We start from the raw sequence: 26,482 nt of genomic DNA, 5'->3' as shown, positions 1-26,482 counted from the left end.
AGTTCAGGTACCCTGACCTGGAGACTCAAGGGTGGCTTCTCAGGAAGAGGGTGGGCAAAGGGGGAGCAGAGGCTCAGGGGCAGGCTGGACGTTCCCTAGGCAGGAAAGCCCTGAGTCCCCCAGCCACCTCAGCAGGCAAGGAGGGGACAGTGAGCATAGGGGGGCAGGCACGGAGCAGGCCACTTACCTGCAGGATGAGGATAAAGTAGTCGGCCGGCTTATTTCGGGTGTACAGGTAATGGCGAATGTAATATTTGTTGTGCTCATCAAACTTGAGTTCCTGAATGACGTCTGGGTACTTGAGCAGGCGAAGCAGGATTTTCTCGGATATTAGAGAGGGGCTGAACTGGGGAACCTCTGTAGGAAGAGAGATGAGGACTTCACAGGGGGCCTGGAATAGGCAACATGGGGAACACAGCCCCCTCCCTGCCCAGGCCCTTCCCTTTGGTTCTGCACCTCCCTGGGAAGGAAGCACCTTCGGATCCAAACAGGTTACACTCCAGTCGGCCCGCCTGCCTAGGCTGGAATGGCGGCGCCTGCACTAATAGTATGTGATCTTGGGCAAGTTACTTAACCTGTGTCTCAGTTTCCTCATCTGTAAAATGAGGATTAAAAACCTCATGGGGTTGGGGCACCTGGGTGGCTCAATATCTGATTCTGAGCATCTGGTTCTTTTTTTTTAATTTATTTATTTTTCTAAATTTACATCCAAGTTAGTGCAAAAATGATTTCAGGTGGGGCGCCTGGGTGGCTTGGTCGGTTAAGTGTCCGACTTCGGCTCAGGTCATGATCTCACGGTCCGTGAGTTCGAGCCCTGCGTCAGGCTCTGTGCTGACAGCTCAGAGCCTGGAGCCTGTTTCGGATTCTGTGTCTCCCTCTCTCTCTGCTCCTCCCCTGTTCATGCTCTGTCTCTCTCTGTCTCAAAAAAATAAATAAACGTTAAAAAAAAAAAAAATTTTTTTTTAAATTAAAAAAAAAATGATTTCAGGAGTAGAATTCAGTGATTCATCCCCTATGTACAACACCCAGTGCTCACCCCAACAAGTGTCTTCCCTAATGCCCCTTGATCATTTAGCTCATTCCCCCACCCACAACCCCTCCAGCAACCCTTAGTTTGTTCTCTGTATTTGAGTCTCTTATATTTTGTCCCCCTCCCTATATTATTTTTGTTTCCCTTCCCCTATGTTCATCTGTTTTGTATCTCAAATTCTACATGAGTGAGGTCATACGCTATGTCTTTCTCTGCCTAATTTTGCTTAGCATAATACCCTTTAGTTCCATCCGTGTTGTTGCAAATGGCCAAGATTTCATTCTTTTTGGTTGCCGAGTAATACTCCGTTGTATATATATACACCACATCTTCTTTATCCATTCATCCATCGATGGACATTTGGGCTCCTTCCATACTTTGGCTATTGTTGATAGTGCTGCTATAAACATTGGGGTGCATGTGCCCCTTCGAAACAGCACACCTGTATCCCTTGGATAAATACCTAGTAGTGCAATTGCTGGGTCATAGGGTAGTTCTATTTTTAACTTTTTGAGGAAACTCCATACTGTTTTCCAGAGTGGCTGCACCAGTTTGCATTCCCACCAACAATGCAAAAGAGATCCTCGCCAACATCTGTTGTTGCCTGAGTTGTTAATTTTAGCCATTCTGACTGGTGTGAGGTGGTATCTCATTGTGGTTTTGATTTGTATTTCTCTGAGCATCTGACTCTTGATTTCGGCTCAGGTCATGATCTTGCAGGTTGTGGGTTCAAGCCTCGTGTTGGGCTCTGCACTGATACCGTGGAACCTGCTTAGAATTCTATGTCTCTCCCTCTCTCTTTCTCTGCCCCTCCCCTGCTCATATAGGTGCAGCACTCTCTCTCTCTCAAAATAGATAAACATTAAAAAAAAAAAAAAAAAGATTTGTGGGGCGCCTGGGTGGCGCAGTCGGTTAAGCGTCCGACTTCAGCCAGGTCACGATCTCGCGGTCCGTGAGTTCGAGCCCCGCGTCAGGCTCTGGGCTGATGGCTCAGAGCCTGGAGCCTGTTTCCGATTCTGTGTCTCCCTCTCTCTCTGGCCCTCCCCCGTTCATGCTATGTCTCTCTCTGTCCCAAAAATAAAAATAAAAAACGTTGAAAAAAAAAAAAAAAAAGATTTCTAAAAAAAAAATAGTAACAATTAAACAAAACAAAACAAAACAAAACAAAACAAAACAAAACTTGGTAGGGTTGGGGCTCCTGGCTAGCTCAGTCAGTGGAGCATAGGACTCTTGATCTCAGAGTCACAAGTTACAACCTCACATTGGGTATAGAGGTTATTTTAAAAACAAAACATGCTCTGGGGCGCCTGGGTGGCTCAGTAGGTTAGGTGTCTGACTTTGGCTCAGGTCTGATCTCACCGTTTGTGAGTTTGAGCCCCGTATCAGGTACTGTGTTGACAACTCAGAGCCTGGAGCCTGCTTCAGATTCTGTGTCTCCCTCTCGCTCTGACCCTCTCCTGCTCACACTGTGTGTGTGTCTCTCTCTCTCAAAAATACATAAACATTGGGGCGCCTGGGTGGCGCAGTCGGTTAAGCGTCCGACTTCAGCCAGGTCACGATCTCGCGGTCCGTGAGTTCGAGCCCCGCGTCAGGCTCTGGGCTGACGGCTCGGAGCCTGGAGCCTGCTTCCGATTCTGTGTCTCCCTCTCTCTCTGCCCCTCCCCCGTTCATGCTCTGTCTCTCTCTGTCCCAAAAATAAATAAAAAACGTTGGAAAAAAAAATTAAAAAAAAAAAAAAAAAATACATAAACATTAAAAAAAAAAAAAAACTCTTAGATACATTCTTGCCATATGGAAAGTGCTTCATAAATATTATCATCATTATCATTAGCACTATCGTCAATATCCTGGCAGGAAAAATAAAGAGAATTAACATCCTTCAGCAAGTGAGAGTCAGGAAGGAAGTCAGATTTTGGGGGGAGGTGGGGAATAGGCAGGAGCTTTTCAAATCAATCACCCAGATCCCCAAAGGGGCTTTGAGTCAGGGGTGAGAAGAGAGAAATGTCATTGACCTAGAGGTCAAGTCCTGCTGGACCCAGCAAATTCAGGCAGAGGGGAAGGAGGAGAGATGAGAACAGAACTGGATTGAGACTCCTTGGAGTGCATGAGCCAGACAAAAGCTGTGCCAGACAAGAGCTGTGGGCCCACAGTATGTGGAAAGGCCTCTTTCTCCCTCCTCCTCCCCAGCACCCATGGGTCTGCGGAACCCCAGGGCCCACTTCAGGTACTCCCAGTGGTTATTTTCAAAACCAACTTGGTTGCTTCCTAGAAATTTGCAATGGCAACCCATCAACAAAGAAAACAAATCACAAGGTGTGCCCCAGGGATAGAGGGAAGGCGCCTTGCCCCCTTTCAGAGGCAATCATGTTTTCCCTATACCTTTCACCTGACACAGCCCTTGTCCCATGGGAGAAAGTAGCCAGAGGCCTAAAATCCTTCTTCCATGACTGTATCCCATCAACACCTGAAGGCCCTCCACTTGCTCTTACCCGTGGCCAGGAAGCGATGAGCCGCCAGAAGTAGCTGAGGTGAAATTTTCACCTTGAGTTCATTGTCAGCATCCTTAAAGGCTGAGAAGTCACGTTTGTTCTTCTCAGATACTCGTTTCCGGCTTCGGTTGTCAGCTGCAAGAGGCAGAATCTAGAACTGAGAACACTGAACCCCAATGACTCAGGAACAGACTAGAACCTGCTCTCCAGTCCCCAGCTCTGCAGTCCTTTCTTCCAGGCACAAGCAGCAGTGTCTGCACCAGGGCAAGGTCCCTGGCCAGGGTGAGACACGGAGTTCCTGGGTCTCAGGGTGCCAGCCCTCCCATGTCCTTGCACTGTGGCCTTCCCACCTAGGGGCACCTAGGATGTGAATAGGAAAAGGGTTCCGGGCCTGTGGAGAGGATGGAACTCACTGTACATATCCGACTCGTCCAGGATCTCAGATTTGATGATCTCCTCAATGACATCCTCCAGGGTGACCAGGCCCAGCACCTCGTAGAAGGGGTCACCTTCACCCTCGTTGTTCACCTTCTGCACGATGGCCAGGTGGGACTTCCCTGGCCGGGGGGGGGGGGGGGGGGGGGGGGACAATGCAATGAGTCAGGCAAGAACAAAGGGATCAGGCATGAGACTCCTCCACCAAAACGTTAACACACTTGGGGTCATGAGTCACTGGGGTGGGGTATGGGTGGGTTTTTTTCCCTTTTCTTTATTTCCTGAAGTTTCTACTGCAAACAGATATTGCTCTTATGAAAAGGAAAACCAAAAGTATTTTTTAAATCTCAAGGCATTTCAGACCTTTTGTTTCAGTAGAATGAAAATGGCAAGGACCTGTCTGGTGCCGTGTATCAGAATCTCCTGAGAGTCCTGGAGAGGGGAAAGACCCACATTGACAACCCATGGACAGTGGAGCCATCAGTCAGAGACATGTGTGTGCCAACTGGACACGGGGCTCCTCAGACAGCCCAGGCTGCCCATGGGGCCCCACGGGGCACTCACATTCCTTCACCCTGCTCTCCTTGGCAAACTCCCCAGCATGTACCCAGGGGCTGTGATACTGCCCGAGGCAAAGGCTCTCAGTTCCCAAAACCATTAACAAATTAGCCCGGGCTGTAATTAGGCCAGGCAAATACTATAATTAGAGAAAGGCCACCCTTTCAACCTAAAACAAGAGAAAGTTGGGTAGCAGAGGGAGGGTGGAGGGACCCTCCACAGAAGCTTTGTGGGGTAGCAGGGCTTTCCTGGCCCTCTTTCTGATTGTCTACCCTGTTCTCGTGCCCCCTGCCCCAGTGCATGACAGGAAGGAGACAGCCAAGGGCTTGGCCCACACTTCAGTTTGAATGGAACTGTGTACCCCACACAGGGACACAGGTTTGGAGCAGCTTAAGGGAAAAAACCCTGGGAGAGCTGAGGCCAAGCTAGGGTCTCCTATGCAATGTCCCCTTCACAACCCAGTCTTAGGCCCCACTCTAAGAACTTCTCTGTAGAGGACATTTTCCAAGTCTCTAAGGCCGCTGGAAATCCCCCAACCCCAGGATGCGTTCCTCAGAACTCCAGAGAGGCACCAGTTCTCAGGAGCAGCATTTTAAAAAACAGAATAAAGGAAAAAGATATCAGAGTACGCCACATGTGAATGGGGCGGGGGGTGGGGGAGTATGTTCTGTGCGACTTTCACACACATGCCAGTCACTATGCTACACTCATTTCCAGCTACAAGTTGTGGTCAAAACACTTTCAGCACTTTGCTAGACAGAACCATGGCTAGACTTGACTAAAAACTCTACTGTCTCTGTCTCAAAAATAAACATTAAAAAAAAAAAAATTTTTTTTTTAAAAAGGGGGGGGCACCTGGGTGGCTCAGTCAGTTAAGCGTCCGACTTTGGCTCAGGTCATGATATCACAGTCCATGAGTTCGAGCCCCGCATTGGGCTCTGTGCTGTCAGCTTAGAGCCTGGAGCCTGCTTCAGATTCTGTGTTGCCCTCTCTCTCTGACCCTCCCCCGTTCATGCTCTCTCTCTGTCTCAAAAATAAATAAACATTAAAAAAAAAAACAAAAAAACTCTAGACATGAGGGGCACCTGGATGGCTCAGTCAGTTAAGCATCCAACTTCAGCTCAGGTCATGATCTCACTGTTAATGAGTTCAAGCCCTCCGTCGGGCTTTCTGCTGTCAGCAGCATGGAGCCTGCTTCAGATCCTCTGTCCCCAGCTCACTCTTCCCCTTCCCTGTTGGCACTCTGTCTCTCTCTCAAAAATAAACAAACATTAAAAAAACAAAAAACAAAACCACACACACACACAAAAACCCTCTAGACATGAGCCAACAGGGGCAAGAGATCCATCAAGGTCCTCCAGCAGGCAGCACCCACTCAGAGCTGGGTCTGGCCCCCAGGCCTCTCTGCCTGCTGGACGCTGCCCATCCAGTAGTGTCTTCTAGAAACAGAAATAATGTTCTGGGTGGTCTAAGGCAGCCAGCTAAACTATGCCATCAGGTGGAACCAGAGTAAAAAGCGAAGTAGCTTTTACCACCTGTCAGACTGGCACACTCCAAGACTGGTGATGCCCAGTGTTGGGGGAGACAAACATGCTGTCACAGGGTCCTCTGTTTAGTGGACAGGTAAATGGGCATATTTCAGGAGGCCGATTTGGCAGCCTGTCTCAAAACTAAAGGTTTCTAACCTAGGAATCAGAAATTCCATGGGGAGAAAGTTGGCTATAATCTTTCCCAAAGCAGAAAGACACAGAAGCAAACAGAAGACTGTTAACAACCTCAAACCAGAAACAACCTAAATCAACAGCAATGGAGCAGGAGTACTGAATAGTGGCCGCCACTGCTCTGGGGAAAAGGCAGCAGGCTGGATGGACAGACAGAATGTGGAATGAAGCCCCACACAGACTGTTGATGGAACAGCAAGCAGTGGTGCCAGCTGCCTGTGCAGAAACTCAGGGCTGGCACTTGGCGGGATGGGGGGAGGAGATGAATTGCCTTGAATTGCATGGAAGAGCAGACAGTGATCACCTCTGGGGTTATGTGGAGTTTGGGGGAGAGGCCCTATTATCCCTTACTCTGTACCCTTCTGATACTGTTCTACTTGATGGGCAGGTTTCACTACTAGAATTTTTTTTAATTGACAAAGAGGGGAAAAACAAAATCAAGGGAAACAAAGGGAGACTGGGGAGACTCTGGGGTGAGCAAGGACCCTCTGTGCCTAAATGGACACAGACTGAGTCCCACGTAATGAGGCATGTTTGAATGTGGCTCAGTTAGCAGCGCCTTGCTCAGAGCGCAGAAGTCAGGGCCTCGGCACAGAAGAGACAAAGCTTTAATAACCTGAGCAAATGTCCTCCTCTCCACTGAGCCTCCCTCCAATTAACCACAGGCTCACAACAAATCCTGACGCACAGTCACGGGTGCACTGGGCCACACAGGGAAAGGCTGGTGGCTTCTCTAAAGGACAGAAATATCCCTCCTTGTAGAAGAAATAAGCTGATTCCTTGAGACCAATGTTGGGGCCACTCTCAGCCCTCCTGCCTCCTCTCTGAGGCTCCGTTGTTTGCAGCATCACTGGTGTGTGCGGATGCCCTCTAAGGGACAGGTAACCTGAAGGCGTACAGGCCTGGGGCGCCACCCAGTCACCTCTGCTCTACTTTGCCCAGAGGAGTTTTGTTTTGTTTTGTTTTTTATGGTCTTAGCAGAAGATTCTCCTCCTTGGCTAGAGAACCTCTCTTGCCAAGGTCACCAGTGACTTCCAGTGACAGGGTCTCATGCTCAGGCTGCATCTTCTGATGAGGGGTCATTCTCTCCCACTTCCTGGAAATCCTTCCTCTCCTTGGTTTCTAGCACACAGCTTTCCTGGTGTTCCTCTCACCTCAGGGGCTGCTCCTTCTCCCTGACCTCTTTACGTGGGAGCATCCCAGAGCTCAGTCCTCGGACCTGGTCCCTTGCTTTGTGACTTTAAATACAAACTGTATGTCAAGGCATCTCAAATAAACACTTCCAGCCCAGCCCACTCCCGCATCCTCTGGACTCATAAACCCAACTGGTGACTAGGTAGGTAGCTTCTCCTAGATGCCTAACATCTTGATCTCCACGTGGCCAAAACCAAATTGCCACCCTTCCCCCCAGCCTTCCTCATGTCCATCAATCCAGTAGATCAGGCCATGGGGGAGTAAACTGTCTCCTGTATTTCTCTACTGTTTTATATCCAACCTTTCCAGTAGATCCTGTCAGCTCTACCTGCAATGGACACTTAGAATCTGGCCTCTTCTGGAGGCTTCCACTGCTACTGTCTCGTTCCGGGCCACACACATCTCCGTCTCACCCAGAGAACTAGACTAGCCTCTAAGAAGCTCCCTGCTTCATCCTGGACCTGGGGTTGGCTCTCAACACAGCAGCAAGAGAGGGGAAGTCAGGTCACCTTATGCCTCACCCAAGTCCCTCCAGTGGCTCCTGTCTCACTCCTAGTAAAAGCCCCATCCCCCACAGAGCCCTTGGTGCTGACCCTCTCATGTCTCCTACCACTCTCTCTCCAGTGCTCAGGTCAGCCACAGGGCCTCTTTGCTGTTCTTCAAACACAACAGGCTGCTCCCTTTGCCTGGCTTGCTCCTCCCCCACACAGCTGGGTAGCCTGCCCCCACTTCAGGTCTTTGTTCATATGTGGCCCTCTCAGTGAGGCCTCAGTGAAAACTGCATAGCCCTTACCCAAAAACTACGACTCCTCCTCCAGCACCTCAACCCTAGTCATTAAATCCCCTAAAATAAATGATATAGTACGCTTATTCAATGAACTTATCATTTATGGCCCGTCTTCTCCTGCTATATTTTGAGCTACACTACAGCAGGGGCTTTAGTCTGTGTTCTTGAAACTCAGAACAGCGATTGGCATCCAGTTAAGTGTTCAATGGCTATCAGGGAATGAATGACTCAGTTCACGTGGACGTTCCATAGGAGAAAAAAAATGTAATCAATGGGAAGGGGGAAAGGGATGGAGCCTAGAGAAGAATTATTTTGAATTTCAGTAATTAAGTTTCCATAATTCAAAAATCATTTTTAATTTACCTTTTAAAATAAAAAGACCAACTCAGGACTTATATTTATGATCCTCATTCTATGAAATTTAAATCTAATACAGAATTTTTATTTTAATGATTTACCTTATTTTATTATTAATGTCCATTCAACTGGATAATTGGATTTTGGGGGTGGTTGGGGTGAGAAATGAAACATGAAAATTTAAATAATACATCTACCCCAAAAGCTGAGAATCCCTCAGTTCTCAAAGTAGTCCTCATTCAAAGAAAAAAGAATGAGGAAATATAGCAACATGCTCATATTTGGCTGATCCACATGAAATTGTTGATATTTGACTATTTTTGACCAAGAAAAATGACAATTTCATATTATTCAACCTAAAAGTATGGGAGGTTCAGGATGGTTTTTCTGTTTTATACTTTTCTGAATAGAAAATCCAACCTTTCCACAGTCAATAGTTTTAATTTTACAATCAGAAAGAAAGACATCCATTGAAGTAACTTTGAAAAAGACTCTCACACTGCTCCCTGCCCCACCCCCCACCCCCAAACCCTGCGGGACTGGGGCTTCCTTTTAAATTCAAACACTGCTAGCAAGGGCACCTTGAAGCTCCTACCCGCACACCTGGGCCGTGAAGCTCCTACCCGCACAGCTGCCCTTCTTCGACCTTTGTCCAGCCAGGTCTCCTCCCAGTCAGAGAACCACAGTGAGGCCTCTTTCACCTGCCCTGTCCCACCTGGAACAGGGGCAAGGAGCGAGAGGCCCCATAACCTGCCTGAGTCCCTCCCCAACCCTTCCTCTTTACCACCCTTGGCTCAGCCCTGGGGGGCTCCACCATGGGGACCATTAGCACTCACTGCCCAGTCCCGCCCCAGCGCTCCCTTCTCCCTTCACCAGCACTTGTACTGTTGCCTATGCAGTCGACTGGCGATGCTATCCCATCCCCTCCCACCTCATGCCTGGAACACAGCAGACACCCAAACGCTTTGCTGGATACATATAGGTTGGTCTGCAGGGACTCCAGAAAGCCCAATCCTCCACCTTCCGCACTGCCCAGTTTAGCAAACTGCTGTATCCTCCTCCCCCCATAAAAAACTTTATAATCTCTCATAGACCATAAGAAAAACACATTACTAAGTGCTGGGTTTCAAAGTCCACAAAGGCCCGGAGAGGGCCCTACTCACCAGCTCCTGCTGCCTTTTCTCATGTGGAATATCCAGAGGCCCCAGATCAGACATGGGATTCCCACTACCCAAGACGGTGTCCTGGGCATCTCCCTCGCTGGTCCCCCAGCAAGTGAGGTCGTCCACTTCCTGCCCTCAAAGGCTCCCAGCAGGCTCGGAGCTCTCAGGCACCTCAGGCTTGACTGCCAGAAGACGCACCACCACAGGTCATAGGTCTCTTCACTTGCACCCTGATGTCCTGGGACACCAGCACCCTGATGTCCTGGGAATCCCCCTCCTTTTTCCTCCCTCCACCCAGACAACGGGCAGGATTAAGCAGACTATTAATAGTGCTGATCTCACCAGCAGGAGGGGCAGCCCATCCCAGCAAGAAGAGATAGGCGGGGCAGGCATATTGGAGGAAGCAGAGGAGCACAGCAGCAGAAGTCAGACCCTTGCACAACCCTCCATGTGGGCACCCCTCAGCAACCAGGGGACAAGAGAGCTATGCACAAAAAGAAGCTTCCATCAGTTCCCTAAGCAGAGAGGGACAGACTGGGGAGGGGCAGGGAGTAAGTTGTTTAATCAATAAGCAACTTAAAAGAACAATGAAGAGATCCTTAATTTTAATGTAAGTTAAAATACATTAGGGCGCCTGGGTGGCTCAGTTGGTTAAGCAGTTAAGTGTCCTAAGCGTCCGCCTTTTTTTTTTTTTTTTTTTTAACATTTATTCATTTTTGAGAGACAGAGAGACACAATGTGAGCAGGGAAGGGGCAGAGAGAGGAGGCAGAATGTGAAGCAGGCTCCAGGCTCTGAGCTATCAGCACAGAGCCTGATGCGGGGCTTGAACTCACGAACGGCAAGACCATGACCTGAGCCGACATCGGCCACTTAACTGACTGAGCCACCCAGGCACCCCTCAAGCAACTGACTCTTGATTTCAGCTCAGGTCATGATCTGACAGTTCGTGGGTTCCAACCCCACATCGGGCTCTGCACGACCAGCGCAGATTCTCTCTTGGGATTCTCTCTCTTTCCCTCTCTTTGCCCTTCCCCTGCTTGCATGCTGTGTCTCTCTATCTGGAAATAAGTAAATAAACTTAAAAAAATTTTATAAATAAATGAAATATACCGTAAGACCATAAAGACTAACACAGGGAAGTACTGAAGGAAACAATGACACTTTTTTCTTCAGGATTTGGCAGCACGTGTCAAAATGGAGAAAGTAAGACCCTGGCCTCAGCCATATCTACCACTTCTAGGAAAGACCTTAATACAAGGAAAAACCCAGGCCAGGGTGCAAGTTGTGCCCAGGAGGGTCCATCTAGGGTGGTTTATGATACAGTACTGTAGCCACTAAAAATTAGGCTGATGTAGACAGAGATTTAAAAGAGACAGTGGTTCACCATTTGCATAAAGCAAAAAGTTACAAAACAAGAAAATATGGGAACTACACTGGCTTCTTCTGCTTTAGCTTAATGCATTTTAAAATCACCATGTATTACTCATTTTACATTCATAATCAGAAAGGATAAGAATGATGCCTCATATTGAGGGGATGGAGACAGCAATATAGTTGGTTCATTGCTGACTTACTAGAAGAAAAAACAAGACCAAAATATTCACGTTTTGAGTGGTGGGAGAAGGGGGTCTTTCATTTCCTAGTCATTTTCCTCCTTTCTAAAAGTTTCTAGAATAAATATATTGCTTTATTTTTACATTTTAATTATAAACACAATGTACATCTTTCTGCACCTTGGGTTTTACACACAGTGATGTCACTGGAACCCAGTCACTTTGCCTCCCCTGTGGAGGGTTCCACTGGTGGACGCTAGGGGGGATTTAACCCTCTCTCTTCTGCTGACGGACCCACGATTGTTTCCAGTTTCTTATACCACGAACAAAGCTGCAATGAAAATCCCTGAGCTCCAGCGTTCGATCCATGTGAGATCTCGATGTACGTACAGCTGTGGAGCCACTAGGTCAGAGGGTTCGTGCACTGGAAGATCTGACCGAAATCTCCACACTGCCCTCCCTAGTAGGGCTCCCAGTTTCCATTCTTGCCAGCACAAGTTATACCCGGTGCTTCTTGATTCATTCCTTAGTGCCTAGTGCCCAATAAGGAAGCCATTCAATAAATACAGTTGTTATAGCTGGTTATGTTTTTAAAAGGAAAAGGAAAATGGACAGCAAGACAAAAAGGAAAAAACTGAGTGAAGCAGGAAAAAAAAAAAAAAGGAAAACTGACAGGAGTACAGCCACATGGAAAAGAGAAATGAAAACGGAGACACTGCAGCCCACTTGCCAAAACAGAAAAGCATTTCTAGGGACTTACCAGGAGACTTGCCCAGCTATCCTGAGCAAGACAACACAGCCAGACACTGAGAGTACACACAGAAGAGAGCCACAGCCCGTCTGGGACTTTCTAGAACAGGGTCTCCAAAAGGAGTATTCATCCCCCTTTCATTCACATTTACTTGTAATCCAAAATAAATAAGCAACTTTAGCTTTCGTTTATACACAGACTGACAGTGGGCCCTGAGCAGGTGGCGAGCAGCCAGCCCCCGCGGGAAGGAGCCCTCAGCCTCACTCAATTGCTCTCCAGCAAAGCGAGAGGAGTTTCAGATGAGGTATGCCCAAGGACACAGGTTTACAGATTCTGTTGAGCACTTTTAACCAAATCAATGCTCACACAATGGACAGTCGCTTTACAAGACCCATGCAAGGAAATTCCAGAGTGAAGGGAACATGAATAAAGTAAGCAGGGCACCTACAAACGCCAGAGCTGGCCCTCTCCTCCCCCTGCCAGCCCTTTGTCAGTCAGCAGGGGGAATACAAGTATCGGGGGAGTTGAGGAGTGCTTGGCCAAAATAATTCAAAATTGTCAAGAAAACTATTTGAAACGCAGACTTAGAGCCACTGTCTGTAATGATGAATCCCAGTACCGAGGGTACTTTGTCCCATGAGAAAGTATATAAGGTATGTGTTAGAGATAACATGAAGTAGAAACATTTTAAAATAATATTTAATTTAAAATTTAAATTTGTATATTTAAATAATAAAAACATTTTAAAATAATTGTTATTTCATCTTCTTTAAAATTTTTTGTGTCTGTTTTATAATATATATGTATTAGTAAAACAGTATACGTATATAATCCTTATATGAATAGAGGTAGAAATTTTTAAAAACTTTTTTTCTAGGGGTGCCTGGGTGGCTCAGTCTGTTAAGCATCCAACTCTTTTTTTGTTTTTAATTTTTTTTTTTTTTTTTTTTTTTTTTTTTTACTGTTTATTCATCTTAGAGAGAGAGAGAGAGAGAGAGAGAGAGAGAGAGAGAGACAGAAAGAGTGTGAGCAGGCAAGAGGCAGAGAAGGAGACACAGAATCTGAAGCAGGCTCCAGGCTCCGAGCTGTTAGCACAGAGCCATGATGTGGGGCTCAAACACAAGAACTGCAAGATCATGACCTGAGTTGAAGTCGGATGCTTAACAAACTGAGCTACCCAGGCACCCCAAGCATCTTTATTTCACCTCAGGGCATGAGCCCCATGTGGAGGGGATTCTCTCTTCCTCTTTCTCGGCTCCTTCCTTACTTGCTCTCTCTCTTTCAAAATAAATAAACATTTTTAAAAAACTGTTTTCTCGGACTGCCTGGGTGGCTCAGTCGGTTAAGTGTCCAACTTCGGCTCAGGTCATGATCTCACAGTTTGTGGGTTTGAGCCCCGCATCGACCTCTGTGCTGACAGCTCAGAGCCTGGAGCCTGCTTCGGATTCTGTGTCTTCCTCTCTCTCTGCCCTGTACTTGCTCACATTCTGTCTCTCTCTCTCTCAAAGCTGAATAAACATTAAAAAAAAAATTATTTTTTTAAACTGTTTTCTAATAGGGTGGCATGAACAAAAAAGTTTGAAGAGCTCCCTCTATAGCCCTGTAAAGATGGCCAGACCTTAGTTGCCCCTTCTGATGGTAGATACTTGGGTGTCTCCCATCTCAGGGTCTACCTGCCCCCAGCTATGGAGCAGTGGGGGTGAGCATGTTCTCAGGCACTCTCCCTCGCACATCTCCTACTATTAATGGGAGGAAACTGAGGCTCAGGGAAGTCCTGTCCAGGATCACACTGTGAGGGGGGATAAAGCAAGGTGGGATTCAGAAATGGGGCTTCTCTAAATAGCCTTCTACTTTCTTAATTAAAAAAAAATTTTTTTAATGTTTATTTTTGAGAGACAGAGAGAGAGAGCACGCGGGGGAGGAGCAATGAGAGGAGACAGAACCTGAAGCAGGCTCCAGGCTCTGAGCTGTCAGCACACAGAGCTGAACACACAGGGCTCAAACCCAGGAACAGCGAGATGGTGACCTGAGCTGAAGTTGGACGCTTAACGTACTGAGCCACCCAGGCACCCCAATAGCCTTCTCCTTTTAACCCAAGCACCCAGGGGTGAAGATGTTGACAGGCAGATATCAGTAGACCCTAAGACTGGTCCTGTGACAGGTCTTCATGCTTTTGATTTTTCATTTAGCCAGCAGTCTCTAATTTTTTAACCTTTTATGATGGAAAATATCAGGCATCTACAAAAGTACAGGAACTAATGTAATTACACCCTCAGGGCCCTTCACCTAACCTAAATAATTAACAACTCCAACTACTCCAGCCAATCTTGTTTCCTCTTTCCTCCTACCCACTTCACTGGCTTATTTTGAAGCAAATCTCAGATTTTATCTGTAAACATCTATAAATGTTACAGGCATTTCAGTTAGTATCTCTAAAAGATAAAGACTCTTTTAAAAAGCAGAACACAATAGAATGCAATACCACACCTCAATATGTAATTTCTTAAGATCATCAACATCAAATGTTCTAATTTCCCAATTTTCTTATAATCATTTTTACACCTAATTTATATATATATATATATATATATATATATATATATACACACACACATAAATACACTTTTTTGCTATTGGTAACAAAAGTGCAAAAACGGACATTAAGATCACTTATAATCCTGTCTTCCAAAGACAACTGCTGTTAACTAAGTATTTTGTTTGGTCTTTTAAAATGAAATACTAAATGAAATTAAATAATTTGTAAATACTTCACATTCTTTGTATTTTCCCATGTTGTAAAAATATTTTTAAAAATTCAAAGACTGCATATTATTTCACTGCACACATGTGTGCATAACCCCAATACCCACTGGGCTCTTAAATTGTGCCCTTCCTTCTCCCCCCACCCTTTTTTTTTTGCCATTACGAAAATCCTTGCAATAAATATACTTGGTTATATCTGTCTCCCTCAGGTTTCTAGGAGGAGAATCACTGGGTCAAAATATAGGTTTTTGTTTATTTTCTTTTAAGTTTCTTAAAGTTACCTGAGAAGTGAGGTCAGATCTAATGCTGATGTCTTTGTCTTGGAGATGTAGAAATCTCTCCTGGAGGCCTCAGCCAGGGACAGTTCAGAAGGCAGGGAGGAATACACAGAACTAGAGCTATTTTGTGCAGCAGAAGAAAATGAAGTGGAGAGAAAATACTGGCCCAGCTGACAATACCTCCCTGAGTGTGGGAAGGCAGGGGCAAGTGATCAGGGGGTGCCAAGGAGGTTCCCAGCCATCTGTCAGCACCACCAGCCTCCTTTCGACTTTGGACCCTTAGAGCAAACTGCTTCTCCCTCTTTCCACTAGTCGTCTTTTCTCAGTAGCACCTCTGGCCTTGTCTCCTGTTACTCTAGGGCCATCTGGCCTCCCACTCCAGCCCCCCACCCAGAAGGAGCCCCTTCCTTATCATACCTCTCCTTGCCTTGTGAGGCACCCGTTCTTTGTCCCTGTTTGTGCAACCAGCTAATAACCTACAGTCGAATCAATCTAAAAGATGGACTATTATTAATGAGCCCACATGCCCCATGTTAGTCATGAAGATATAGGACATTCTGTTAAATGCTTAGCTGACTGACATCAAGATACATTAAATCTGGGGCTAGCTTTCTAACTTTACTAACCTAGTAATCCTATCCCATTCACACACACACACACACACACACACGCAAAAAGCATTTTTTCTCCCTTGGCGAACCCTTGCTGGTAACTGGTAACCATACACCATGTCCAAATGTTTACGAACTATAAAAATCATCCTAGACCTCACATCAAAACCCAAAGAGGGAGAAAAACTGCAGCAACATTTGATGCGGAGCTCATTCTGTTACCAGTAGAAGCAGGGGAGGGGGAGGAAGAGGGCAGGAATATTACCTGGTATATTCAAACTTGTTCACCCAAACTGGACTATTACTTAGAAGAGGAAAAAGGACTTAATTACCAAACAATTCTTCTCCCTGACACAAAACAAAAATAAAAACCCTAATAGAAATATCTGAGATAATCTTATAAATCTTCCTCCCTGGTAGTTTGTTTACTGGCTGAAAAAAACAGTTCTAGACCTCTCTCTCTCATGAACACAGGTGCCAAAATTCTAAATAAAGATATTGGCAAATCAAATCCAATGATGTGTGGAAAGGATCACACATCATGACTAAGTGAGGTTTAGTCCAGTTATGCAACAAATGTTTATGGGTGAACATTCAAAAGTCAATCAGTGTAATTCAGAATAAAGAAGATACATCATGCAATCATCTCAACAGATATTTAAAAAGCACTTGATAAAATTCAACATCTACTTATTATAAAAACTCTTAGCAAACTAGAAAAGAAAGGAAACTTTTTTGATCTGATAAAGGAACTCTACCTAAGAACTACAGCAAAATCATATCTAATGATAAATTTGGAAAGTTTTCCCGAGACCTAGAATGAGGCAAGGATGCCCCTGTCACCAGTTCAACACACTCCTAGATGTCCTAGCCAATGAAATTAAGAACAAGATATAAAATGTAGAAGGTTTAGCAAGAAGTAAATAAAATTGCCATTGTTCACAGGCAACATAATTATGTGTGCAAACAATCCAAAAGAACTTAAAATAAACTATTAGGATTAATGAGTAAATTTAGCAAGGCAAATGGATTCAAGGTCACTATACAAAAATCATCCATACTCATGTTACATTATAAAGAATACATCTGGGGGCGCCTTGATGGCTCAGTCAGTTGAGCTTCCGACTTTGGCTCAGATCACAATCTCACGATTCGTGTGTTTGGGCCCTGTGTCCAGCTCTGTGCTGACAGCACGGAGCCTGCTTGGGATTCTCTCTCTCCCTCTCTCTCTGCCCTCCCCTGCTCATGTACACAGGACAGATCTCTCTCTCTCTCTCAAAAATAAATAAACATAATAAAAAAAGAAGAATATATCTGGTCTTGGACTCTGGCTTCCCAAAGTGAGATTCAAAAACTCTTGGAATTTCCTGAGTAAATAGAAGTGGCTTTGTTATTCTGATGAACAACTCCAGGTGGGCCCCTAGGTAGCTTCAAGGCAGGGCTGGTCACCAGTAAAACCAAGCATTAGAGGGTCAGAACTTTCAGGTGTCCTGCCTTCCAGGGAAGGCAGCGGGCTAGAGACTGAGTCCAATCATGTGGCCAATAACTTAATCAATCATGCCCAGGTAATGAAATCCTGATAAAAATTCTGGACCACACCCTCAGGGAGGGTGGGAGAGGAAAAAAAAAAAAAAAAAACACAAAAAAACAAAAAAAAAACCAAACCCAACCCTCTGGACCCCAAAGCTCAGTGGAGCTTCTCAGTCATAAAACACATTGATGTGCCCGGAGGGTGACACACCCTAACTCAATGCGGCCAGGCCACGGAAGCTCCGCATCCAAGCCGGTTCCTGTTCCAGACCTCACTCTAGGTGTATCCTTTCAAATAAAACTGTAATCATAAGTGTAGCACTTCCCTGAATTCTAGGAGTCATTCTAGAGTATCATCAAACCTGAGAGGGGGGGTCGTCATGGGAACCCTAAATTTATAGCCAGTCAGGGGCAGTGGGGGAGGGGAGACCAGACTTATGACTGGCATCTGAAGCAAGGGCAGCATGTGGGTGGCTGTGAGGGAGGTGTGGGGGGCGTGGTCCAATGCTAACTCCAGGTGGTTACCATCAGAATTGAATTGCAGCACACACCCCCAAGCGGAACAATTTGCAACAAACATTTTAGAAAACACAATTTTAAAGACACCATTTAAGATCACAAAATACTTAGGAATACATCTAAGATGTGTAAGACTTCAACAAAGAAAACGACAAAAAATTATTGAAAGAAATCAATAGGCTATAAAACAAATGGAGGGGTAACCACGTTTATGGATTGGAAGATTCATCGTTATAAAGATGTCAAGTCTTCAGGTTGATCTATAGATTCAATGCAATTCCATTAAATTCCTAGGAAAAAGGCTAAAGAACAGTCAAGATCATCTTAAAGAAGAACCAAGAAAGAATAATTATTACCAAATATCAAAACATATTAGAAAACTACTGCAATTATGTCAATGTGGTATTGAACAAGGAAAGACAGAGATCAATGGAATATGAGAGTCCAGGGACAGACCCACACATATTTTTACCACAGCTCAGTGGGGAAGGACAGTTTTTCCAACAGCGGTACTGGACCAGCTAGATAACCCATACGGATTTTAAAAAAGATTCAAACTGTAATACTTCAGGAACAAAAACAAATTCCAGAAGGATTACAGCTCTAAGTGTGAAAAGGAAACATTATAGCTCTAGAAAATAACACAGGACACAAGCTTCCTAACTTGTGTACAGGCAAAGAATCTTCAACAGGATATGAAAGGCACTAACCCATATGTTTATCAGCATGTGAAAATGTGTTCAACATCATCAGTCACTAGAGAAGTGTATCATAAAATCACAATGAAATACTACCACACACCTACCTAGATGACAATATCAGAGTTGGGACAGGAGTGTAAACTTGTAAGAGCATTCTGGGAAAGTGTCTTATCTGTGCCTATGCTATGTCCTGGCAATTCCACACTTAGGTATATTCCCAACAGAAATGCCTACATAACATCACCAAAAGACATGAACAAGAACATTTTTAGTGGCCTTATTTAAATTTTTTTTTAATGTTTTATTTATTTTTGAGAGAGAGACAGAGTGCAAGCTGGGGAAGGACAGAGAGAGGGAGACACAGAATCCGAAGCAGGCTCCAGGCTCTGAGCTGTCAGCACAGAGCCCGATGTGGGGCTCAAACTTACGAACGGTGAGATCATGACCTGAGCCGAAGTCAGATGCTTGAACAACTGAGCCATCCAGGCGCCTGTTAGTGGTCTTATTTAAATAGTTCCAAATTGGAAACAACCCAAATGTCCATCAACATCACAGTATATTTCTATCATGGAATACTATATAGCAATAAAAAGGAATGAGCTCCATACAACATGGATGAAACTCATAACCTTTATGTTGAGCAGGAGCCAGACACAAAAGACACATACTGGATGATTCACTTATAAAAGTTCAGAAACAGGGGGCGCCTAGGTGGCTTGGTCGGTTAAGTGTCCGACTTCGGCTCAGGTCATGATCTCACGGTCCGTGAGTTCGAGCCCCGCGTCGGGCTCTGTGCTGACAGCTCAGAGCCTGGAGCCTGCTTCGGATTCTGTGTCTCCCTCTCTCTGCCCCTCCCCTGTTCATGCTCTGTCTCTCTCTGTCTCAAAAATAAATAAATGTTAAAAAAAAAAAAATTTAAAAAAAAAGTTCAGAAACAGAAAAAATTAAACCATCATGACTGGGGGGACAGGAGCAGTGATTGGGAGGGTACATGGCAAGAGTCTTCTAGGGTGTTGATAATGTTCTATCTCCCGAGCTCAGTGGCAGTGACACAGAGCTATTCCTTTGTGAAAAACTATCAAGTTATACATTTATGATTTATGCACTTTGCTTCAATGAAAAGTTTACTTTAAAACATATCTAGGTGGTTGCCAGAGGCAGGAGATGGAAGGTGAGAGAAATGGGAGAAGGTGGTCAAAAGGTACAAACTTCCAGTTACAAGATAAATAAGTTCTAGGGATGTAATTTCCAGCCCAATGACTATAGTTAACAATACTGTATCATATATTTGAAATTTGCCAAGAGAGTAGATCTTAAAAGTTGTCATCTCTTGTGCTGAGAGAAAGAAATGTTTTATCTGTGTGGTAAGTGATGGATGTAGTTAACTAGACTTACTGTGGCAAACATTTATAAAAATATGGAATCATTATGCTGTACACCTGAAACTAACAATGTTATATGTCAGCTGTATCTCAAATTTTTAAATTTTATCTTGTTTTGTTTTAATGTTTATTTATTTTGAGAGAGAGACAGAGACAGAGACAGAGACAGAGATAGAGACAGAGTGTGAGCAGGGGAGGGGCCGAGAGAGAGGAAGACACAGAATCCAAAGAGGCTCCAGGCTCTGAGCTGTCAGCACAGGGCCCGAAGTGGGTCTCTAAACTCATGAATGGTGAGGTCATGACCCTGAATGGTGAGATCGGACACTTAACCAACTGAGCCATCCAAGCGCCCAACTGTATCTCAACTAAAACAAACAAACAAACAAACACCACCTAGAACAGGGTGCCTGGGTGGCTCAGTTGGTCAAGCGTCTGATTTTGGCTCAGGTCATGAACTCACGGTTCATGGGTTCAAGCGCCTTGCATTGGGCTCTCTGCTGTCATACAGAGCCTGCTTCAGATCTTCTGTCCCCATCTCTTTCTTCCCCTCCACACACCCCTCAAAAATAAATAAACATTAAAACAAAAAAAAAGAATTTTTGTTTTTTTAAATCTAGAACTAACAGTAAATTTTCCAGCCTCGAGTTATTGGAATATCCCAATCTTGTCATCTTTTTCTTAGTATCCATGATCTTACTGAAAAGTGACATGGAACAGGGCTTAAGAGCTTGGCCTCTGGAAGGGAACAGCTGCAGTTGCCAGTTAGTTGTCATACAGTCTGGAAAAGATTCTTAGCCTCTCTGAGCCTCAGTTCCCATCTATAGCATTTGGAGGATTAATTATTTAATAAAGGTTAACCATTAATGAAGGCATTTCTTCCTTCTTTCTGCTCTCTGCTCATACTTAACCTTTTTCCAGAGCTCTGGGTCTGGGGCATTTCTGGGGAGATTGGGCTTCATGGGGAGGCTCTGCTCTCTTAGATACCCCTCTACTCTCTGCTGCTTTTCTAGCATAACCTCTTCTCTCCCTAACTGGGACACCAGGGAGGGAGCAGGCAACAGGTGAATCCTGACATGAAACAACCCAAGTAGAGGTGCAACTGAGAAATGTGGCCCTGCCCCTTGACCTGCCTGGTTTCCTGGATCCTCAGATTAAACTCCCACGGTTGGAGCGCCAAATGTGCTGGCAATCAGGATGGCAGGCTTAACTTTCTCCAACTTTAGAGAAACAAATAATTCAGTAAATGAGAAGAATCTCCCCAATTTGAAGTTTCTCTTCCATATATTTTTTTCCTTAAGCTCTGACATCTGTTACCCTTAAGATATGCACTAGGGGCCCAGATAAGACGGTATCTGAATTAGCATGTAATTATATAGTGGGCTCTTTTGACCTCAATGTATTCAGAATTCCAAGAAAGGCACCACACCCTGACAGTGGGGCAGCCTGCCACCTGAGCCAGTATATGAGAACCACCACGGCCCAAGTTGGTGTCCGTGCCAACTGGGGTACCTTTGGATAGTAATAACAATAATTTTTAAAATAGCTAACATTTATTGCATGATGACAATGGTGCCAGGCACTGAGCTAAGCAGTTTACATGCCTTACCTCATTCAGTCCTCACCACAACCCTCTGAGCTAGATACTGTCATTAACATGGACAACCAAATCACCAGCAACCAAAGAGAAACTTCTGAGACTAAGAGTCAGTGACTATTTTGGGCCTTTCATGAAATAAACTCCACTGTAGATTTACTCACTTTACACACTTTTTATTTCTTTTTTTTTTTAATGTTTATTTATTTTTGAGAGGGAGAGAGAGAGAGAGAGAGCACGAGCGGAGGAGGGGCAGAGAGAGAGAGGGAGACAGAGAATCTGAAGCAGGCTCCAGGCTCTGAGCTGTCAGCACAGAGCCCGACGTGGGGCTTGAACTCATGAACCACGAGATCATGACCTGAGGTGAAGTCGGACACTTAACTGACTGAGCCACCCAGGAGCCCCAGATCTACTCACTTTTTAATCTTACTCTTAGGGGGGTGCCTGGCTGGCTTAGTTGGTACAGCATGTGACTCGATCTTGGGATTGTGAGTTTGAGCTCCATGTTAGGTGTGGAAATTACTGAAAAAAGTAAAAATCTTTAGGTGTGCCTGGGTGGCTCAGTCGGTTAAGCACATGACTCTTGACTTTGGCTCAGGTTGTGATCCCAGGGTTGTGGCATCTAACCCCAAATGGGGCTCCACACTAAGCACGGAGCCTGCTTGGGATTCTCTGTCTCCCTCTGCCCCTCTCCTGCTCATGCTCACTCTGTCTCTAAAAAAATAAATAAAAATCCTTTAAAAAAAAGAAGCCAACTTAGGAAAGTGTGATGAGAGATGGACTAATTAAAAAAAATTTTTTTTAATGTTTACTTCTGAGAGAGAGAGAGAGAGACACAGCAATCCAAAGCAGGCTCCAGGTTCTGAGCTGTCAGCAGAGCCTGACATGGGGTTTGCGGGGCTCAAACTCATGGACTGTGAGTTCATGACTTGAGCTGAAGTTGGACGCTTAACCACCTGACTGAGCCACCCAGGTGACCCTAGATGAACTAATTTTAAAGCAGGACTCCTGGGGCATCTTGGGTGGCTCAGCCGGTTAAGCATCTGACTCTTGATTTCTACTCAGGTTATGATCTCACGGTTCATGAGTTCAAGTCCCACATCAGGCTCAGTGCTGACAGTGCAAAGACTGCTTAGAATTTCTTTTTCTCTCTCTCTCAAAATAAACTTAAAAAAAAAAAAAAAAAAAAGCAGGACTCCAGGTGACTGTGCATGTGTGCATTCATGTGTATGTGTATGTGTGTGAGAGCCTGCATGGAGGGATGAGTGAATCTGCCCCCTTGTGTAAGGAAGGGGGTGTGTGTTTAAGCATATCCATGTGGAGGCAGAGGTGTGTGTGGTGTGTGTGTGTGTGTGTGTGTGTGTGTGTGTGTGTGTGTTGTGAGCCTGTCCTATGTGTATTTGGCGGGGGGAGGAATGAGTGTATGTGGGAGTAAGCCTGACTGGGATGGGGGGCATGGAGCCTCCTTCCAACCAAGGCTCCTGGCTGCCTGCTGGCCAGAGACTAGGCGGTCCAGAGAGCCTGGGGAAACCAGTCTTTCAAGAACCCTGCTCAGGTCACAGTAAATCAGCCCTGCAGCATGGAAGCAACTCTGATTATAACCTCTGGGGAATGCTCCAGCAACACCAGGTTTAACCCCCAGCAAAACAGGCTGGCAGCTAAACACACACACACACACACACACACACACACACACACACACACCCAACCTGGCAGCTGCACACCCCAGCCCTCTGGGCTCACCTTTTCATCAGCCACACAGTGCTGCCCAGCCCTCAGTCTGTGGAAATCCTCCAAGATACTCCTCCCAAGAATCCCAGGGATAAAAAGGGATTTCATGTCTTATAAGAGGAGCAATCAGAAGAACCAATCTAAACTGGGTTCCAAAAAGCAAGGCACAAAATTGTATGTAGACAATGGTTTCCATGTGAAAATACATATGAGCAGCTAATGGGAAAGTTTACATGGCTATAAAAATGAAAATGGTTTTGGCAGGAAGGATGGGGTTTGGGGCAAGTAAAGTTTCAGCTCCTGCCCCCCCACCCCCACACACACAAAAGAAAAAAAAAAAGAAAATGGTTTTGATCTTGCTGCTTGTGACATGATTTTTAGAGTAAATTTCTAAAAAGATTATTATAACAAATCAAAATATTAAAAAGTAGTTCTCTCCAGATCACAGGTTCATGGGTTGTTTTGTTTAGATTTTTCTGTGTTTCCTAAAGTTCTGATGATAAGATGTATCTGGTTTATAATAACCACTAGTAAAAAGAAAATCACATAAAAAAATGGAACAGGAATAGACTGAGGAGTCCAGACTCCAGTTTATGAAGTGGGCCAGGAGTCCTTTATGTAGCCACAAAGCCTTTTACAACAGGATGTCTTGGCACACTCAGGCGTGACAACAGGGGTAACCTGAGGGACAGAATGGGCGAGCATCTCGTCACAGGGCAGCTGTACTGGACAGCAGACAGCGGCTCAGAGAAGGAGAGCAGGCAGCTGGATCAAATAGCAGCAACAGCTCCCGACAGCTACACCCCATCCTCCTAGCTGAGGGCCATCTCAGGCACCTCTGGGAAATTCCTGAACTCTCACATCCACGGAAAGGGCTGAGGAGCGATCACAATTTGCAGAAGCAGTTTTACCCTAAGTTGGCATCAATGACAAATACACTCATCTCTCATTCTGTGGTTTCATCCAAAATCTCCCAGAATACGAGGCACAGAAGTGGGGAAATGTTGCATCTTATGCACCTTTGAGGATCCAGCTAGAATGCCACCTCCTTTGGAATGTCTTCCCAGACTTCTACTGATAAGAAAGGCATCGGCTTCTCCAAAGGCCCTGCCCCTTACCCATTCTCCTGTAGGACAGTCCTGTGCTTGTGTGTTTCTGTGCACTCATCTATTTAAGCATCTGTTCAATACCCCCTGTCCTGACCAGAGGTGTTCAGGGAAACTCTGGGACTGGGCTTTCTAACTGAAAATATAGGACTTTTGAAAAGCAAACACCAGCATGTTAGATTGGTACGATCTAAGCTCCTAGGGCTTAGACAACAGGCAGTGCCTTCCAGTACACAAGTAAGAGCTGTGGGAAGTGATCTGTCAAGAGGCTGAAGAAACTGCCGTCAGTCCTGGCTTCCCTATGGAGCCTGGCCTACAGGCTGTAGGATGCCAGCGACGGGGAGATGTGCAGCTGCCTGCCAGCCAGCACCATACCTCCCTATCCACGGTGGCCATGCTCCATGCCCACAAGCACCTAACCAAAGAGAAAGTGAGGAGGAGCCTGGCCAGTGTTTTGTCAGCTGCCCCGCTGGCACCATTGCCCTAACAGGCGGCTCCTGTCACCGTCTCAGATACACTTGCTCCCTGGCAGCTTCTCAAGATCAAATCACCAGCTCAGCTGGAGACTATTTCCAGGTGGAGCTGTGAGAGACCAGGTGTGTAGCTGACTTTGCTCTTCACTTTTTTTTTTTTTAATGTTTATTTATTTTGAGAGAGAGAGCACAAGCTGGGAAAGGTAGAGAGAGAGGGAGAGAGGGAGAGAGAGAGAGAGAGAGAGAGAGAGAGAGAATCCCAAGCAGGCTCTGTGCTGTCAGCGCAGAACCTGACACGGGGTTCGATCTCATGACTGCGAGATCATGACCTGAGCCAAAATCAAGAGTCGGACGCTTAACTGACAAAGCCACCCAGATGCCCCAGCTCTCCATTCTTGAGGCTGTCCTCTCCCAGCACCTAATGACTTAACTGTCCCATCCCCAGTCTATGCTTGGCCATCACCCTATCTGGTTTCCCCAGGAGGGTCCCAAAACCACGCCTGCCTGGCTCTTTTTCATCTCTCCAAGGAGTCACTTTAACCGAGCTTTTACATGCTCTGCATGTTCTGCCTGCTCTCAGATGACTTCCAAACCTTTAACCCTGGTTCTGGCCTCGCTCCCAAGTGCCCCCACCTAAGCACTTTCACCTGCACACTTGTCTGGATGGACTGTACCCTCACACTGCTCCGTGTGGTCCCAGACCAGCAAAATGGCCACCATCTGAGAGCCTGTCAGAAATACAGGCTCTTAGGAGCGCTTGGGTGGCTCTGTCCATCAAGCACCCAGCTTTGGCTCAGGTCATGATATCTCATGGTCAGTGGGTTCGAGCCCCACGTCGGGCTCTGTGCTGACAGCTGAGAGCCTGGAGCCTGGTTCGGATTCTGTGTCTCCCTATCTCTCTCTTCCCCTCCCCTGCTTGTGCTCTGTCTCTCTGAAAAATAAACATTAAAAAAAAGAAAAGAAAAGAAATACAGCCTCTTAGGCCATACCCCAGACCCACTGAGTTCAACTCTGCATTTTAACAAAATGTCCAGGCAGTTCAGGTGCACGTTCAAGTGTGAGCAGCTCTGGTGAGCACAAAGGCATCCAATCAAGGGTCACATCACTTTACCACTACCACCACCCCCAATTCTCCAAACTGTCTTTGCTTCCTCCTCTTCCCACTTCTGTTAAATGACAACATCATCCATCTGAATCCCAAGCTAGAAACCTCAGATGTTCACAACTACTTCCTGGCTCTGACTCCAACATCTCCAAAATGATCACTGAATCCTGTTATTCTGACGTCAGAAGCATCTCGTAGGCCTAGACCTTCCCTGGCCCCACTGCACCTACCAGAACTGTGCACAGTAAGCTTCATTTACCTGTCTGTGTCCCTGGTAGACTACGAGTTCTGTCAACAGCACTGTTTTAGTCCTCTCTGATTCCCAACAGCAAGCACCATGTCTGACACATAGGCCTCAAAAAATTAGATATTTATTGCAACAAAGGAACAAACCAGGAAACAAAGAGAAATAAGGTACTTAAAGTGTGTCAGATGGTAGGAACCAAAAGTAAAGGCAAAATTATGCAGTGTTTTTTCTTAATAAAGTTGTTTCAGGAAGAAAAACGTACGTGGGAGAAGTGTGCTGTGGCACAGATGGAAACATGGGAGGAGTTTTTAATGAAAATATTTCTAGCTGTTTTTCTCTTCAATACATATGCCCAGTAACTTTCTACAAGGTCAGTAATAGGTCCAAAGTCATCTCATGGGTG

The 26,482-nt window shown here is 45.6% G+C and overlaps 1 protein-coding gene across 3 annotated transcripts in view; it reads right to left on the bottom strand.

Moving 5' to 3' along the window:
- CNNM4 (cyclin and CBS domain divalent metal cation transport mediator 4) overlaps positions 1–26,482 on the bottom strand; it is a 41,244-nt gene that overhangs the window by 8,465 nt on the left and 6,297 nt on the right. For all 3 annotated transcript variants that reach the window (XR_009248697.1, XM_058684308.1, XM_058684309.1), the window contains exons 2-4: positions 3,933–4,076; positions 3,520–3,654; positions 188–357 (exon numbers count right to left, since the gene is read on the bottom strand). Coding sequence is in view for 2 of the 3 variants with exons in the window: in XM_058684308.1 (XP_058540291.1) it covers positions 188–357; positions 3,520–3,654; positions 3,933–4,076 (449 nt within the window). In the remaining variant the exon portion in view is untranslated. The remainder of the gene's footprint in view (positions 1–187; positions 358–3,519; positions 3,655–3,932; positions 4,077–26,482) is intronic.

This window comes from Neofelis nebulosa, chromosome 9 (genome assembly GCF_028018385.1).
Source record: "Neofelis nebulosa isolate mNeoNeb1 chromosome 9, mNeoNeb1.pri, whole genome shotgun sequence".
Taxonomy (NCBI): Eukaryota; Metazoa; Chordata; class Mammalia; order Carnivora; family Felidae; genus Neofelis; species Neofelis nebulosa.
This window is presented reverse-complemented; position numbering and strand designations above follow the sequence as displayed.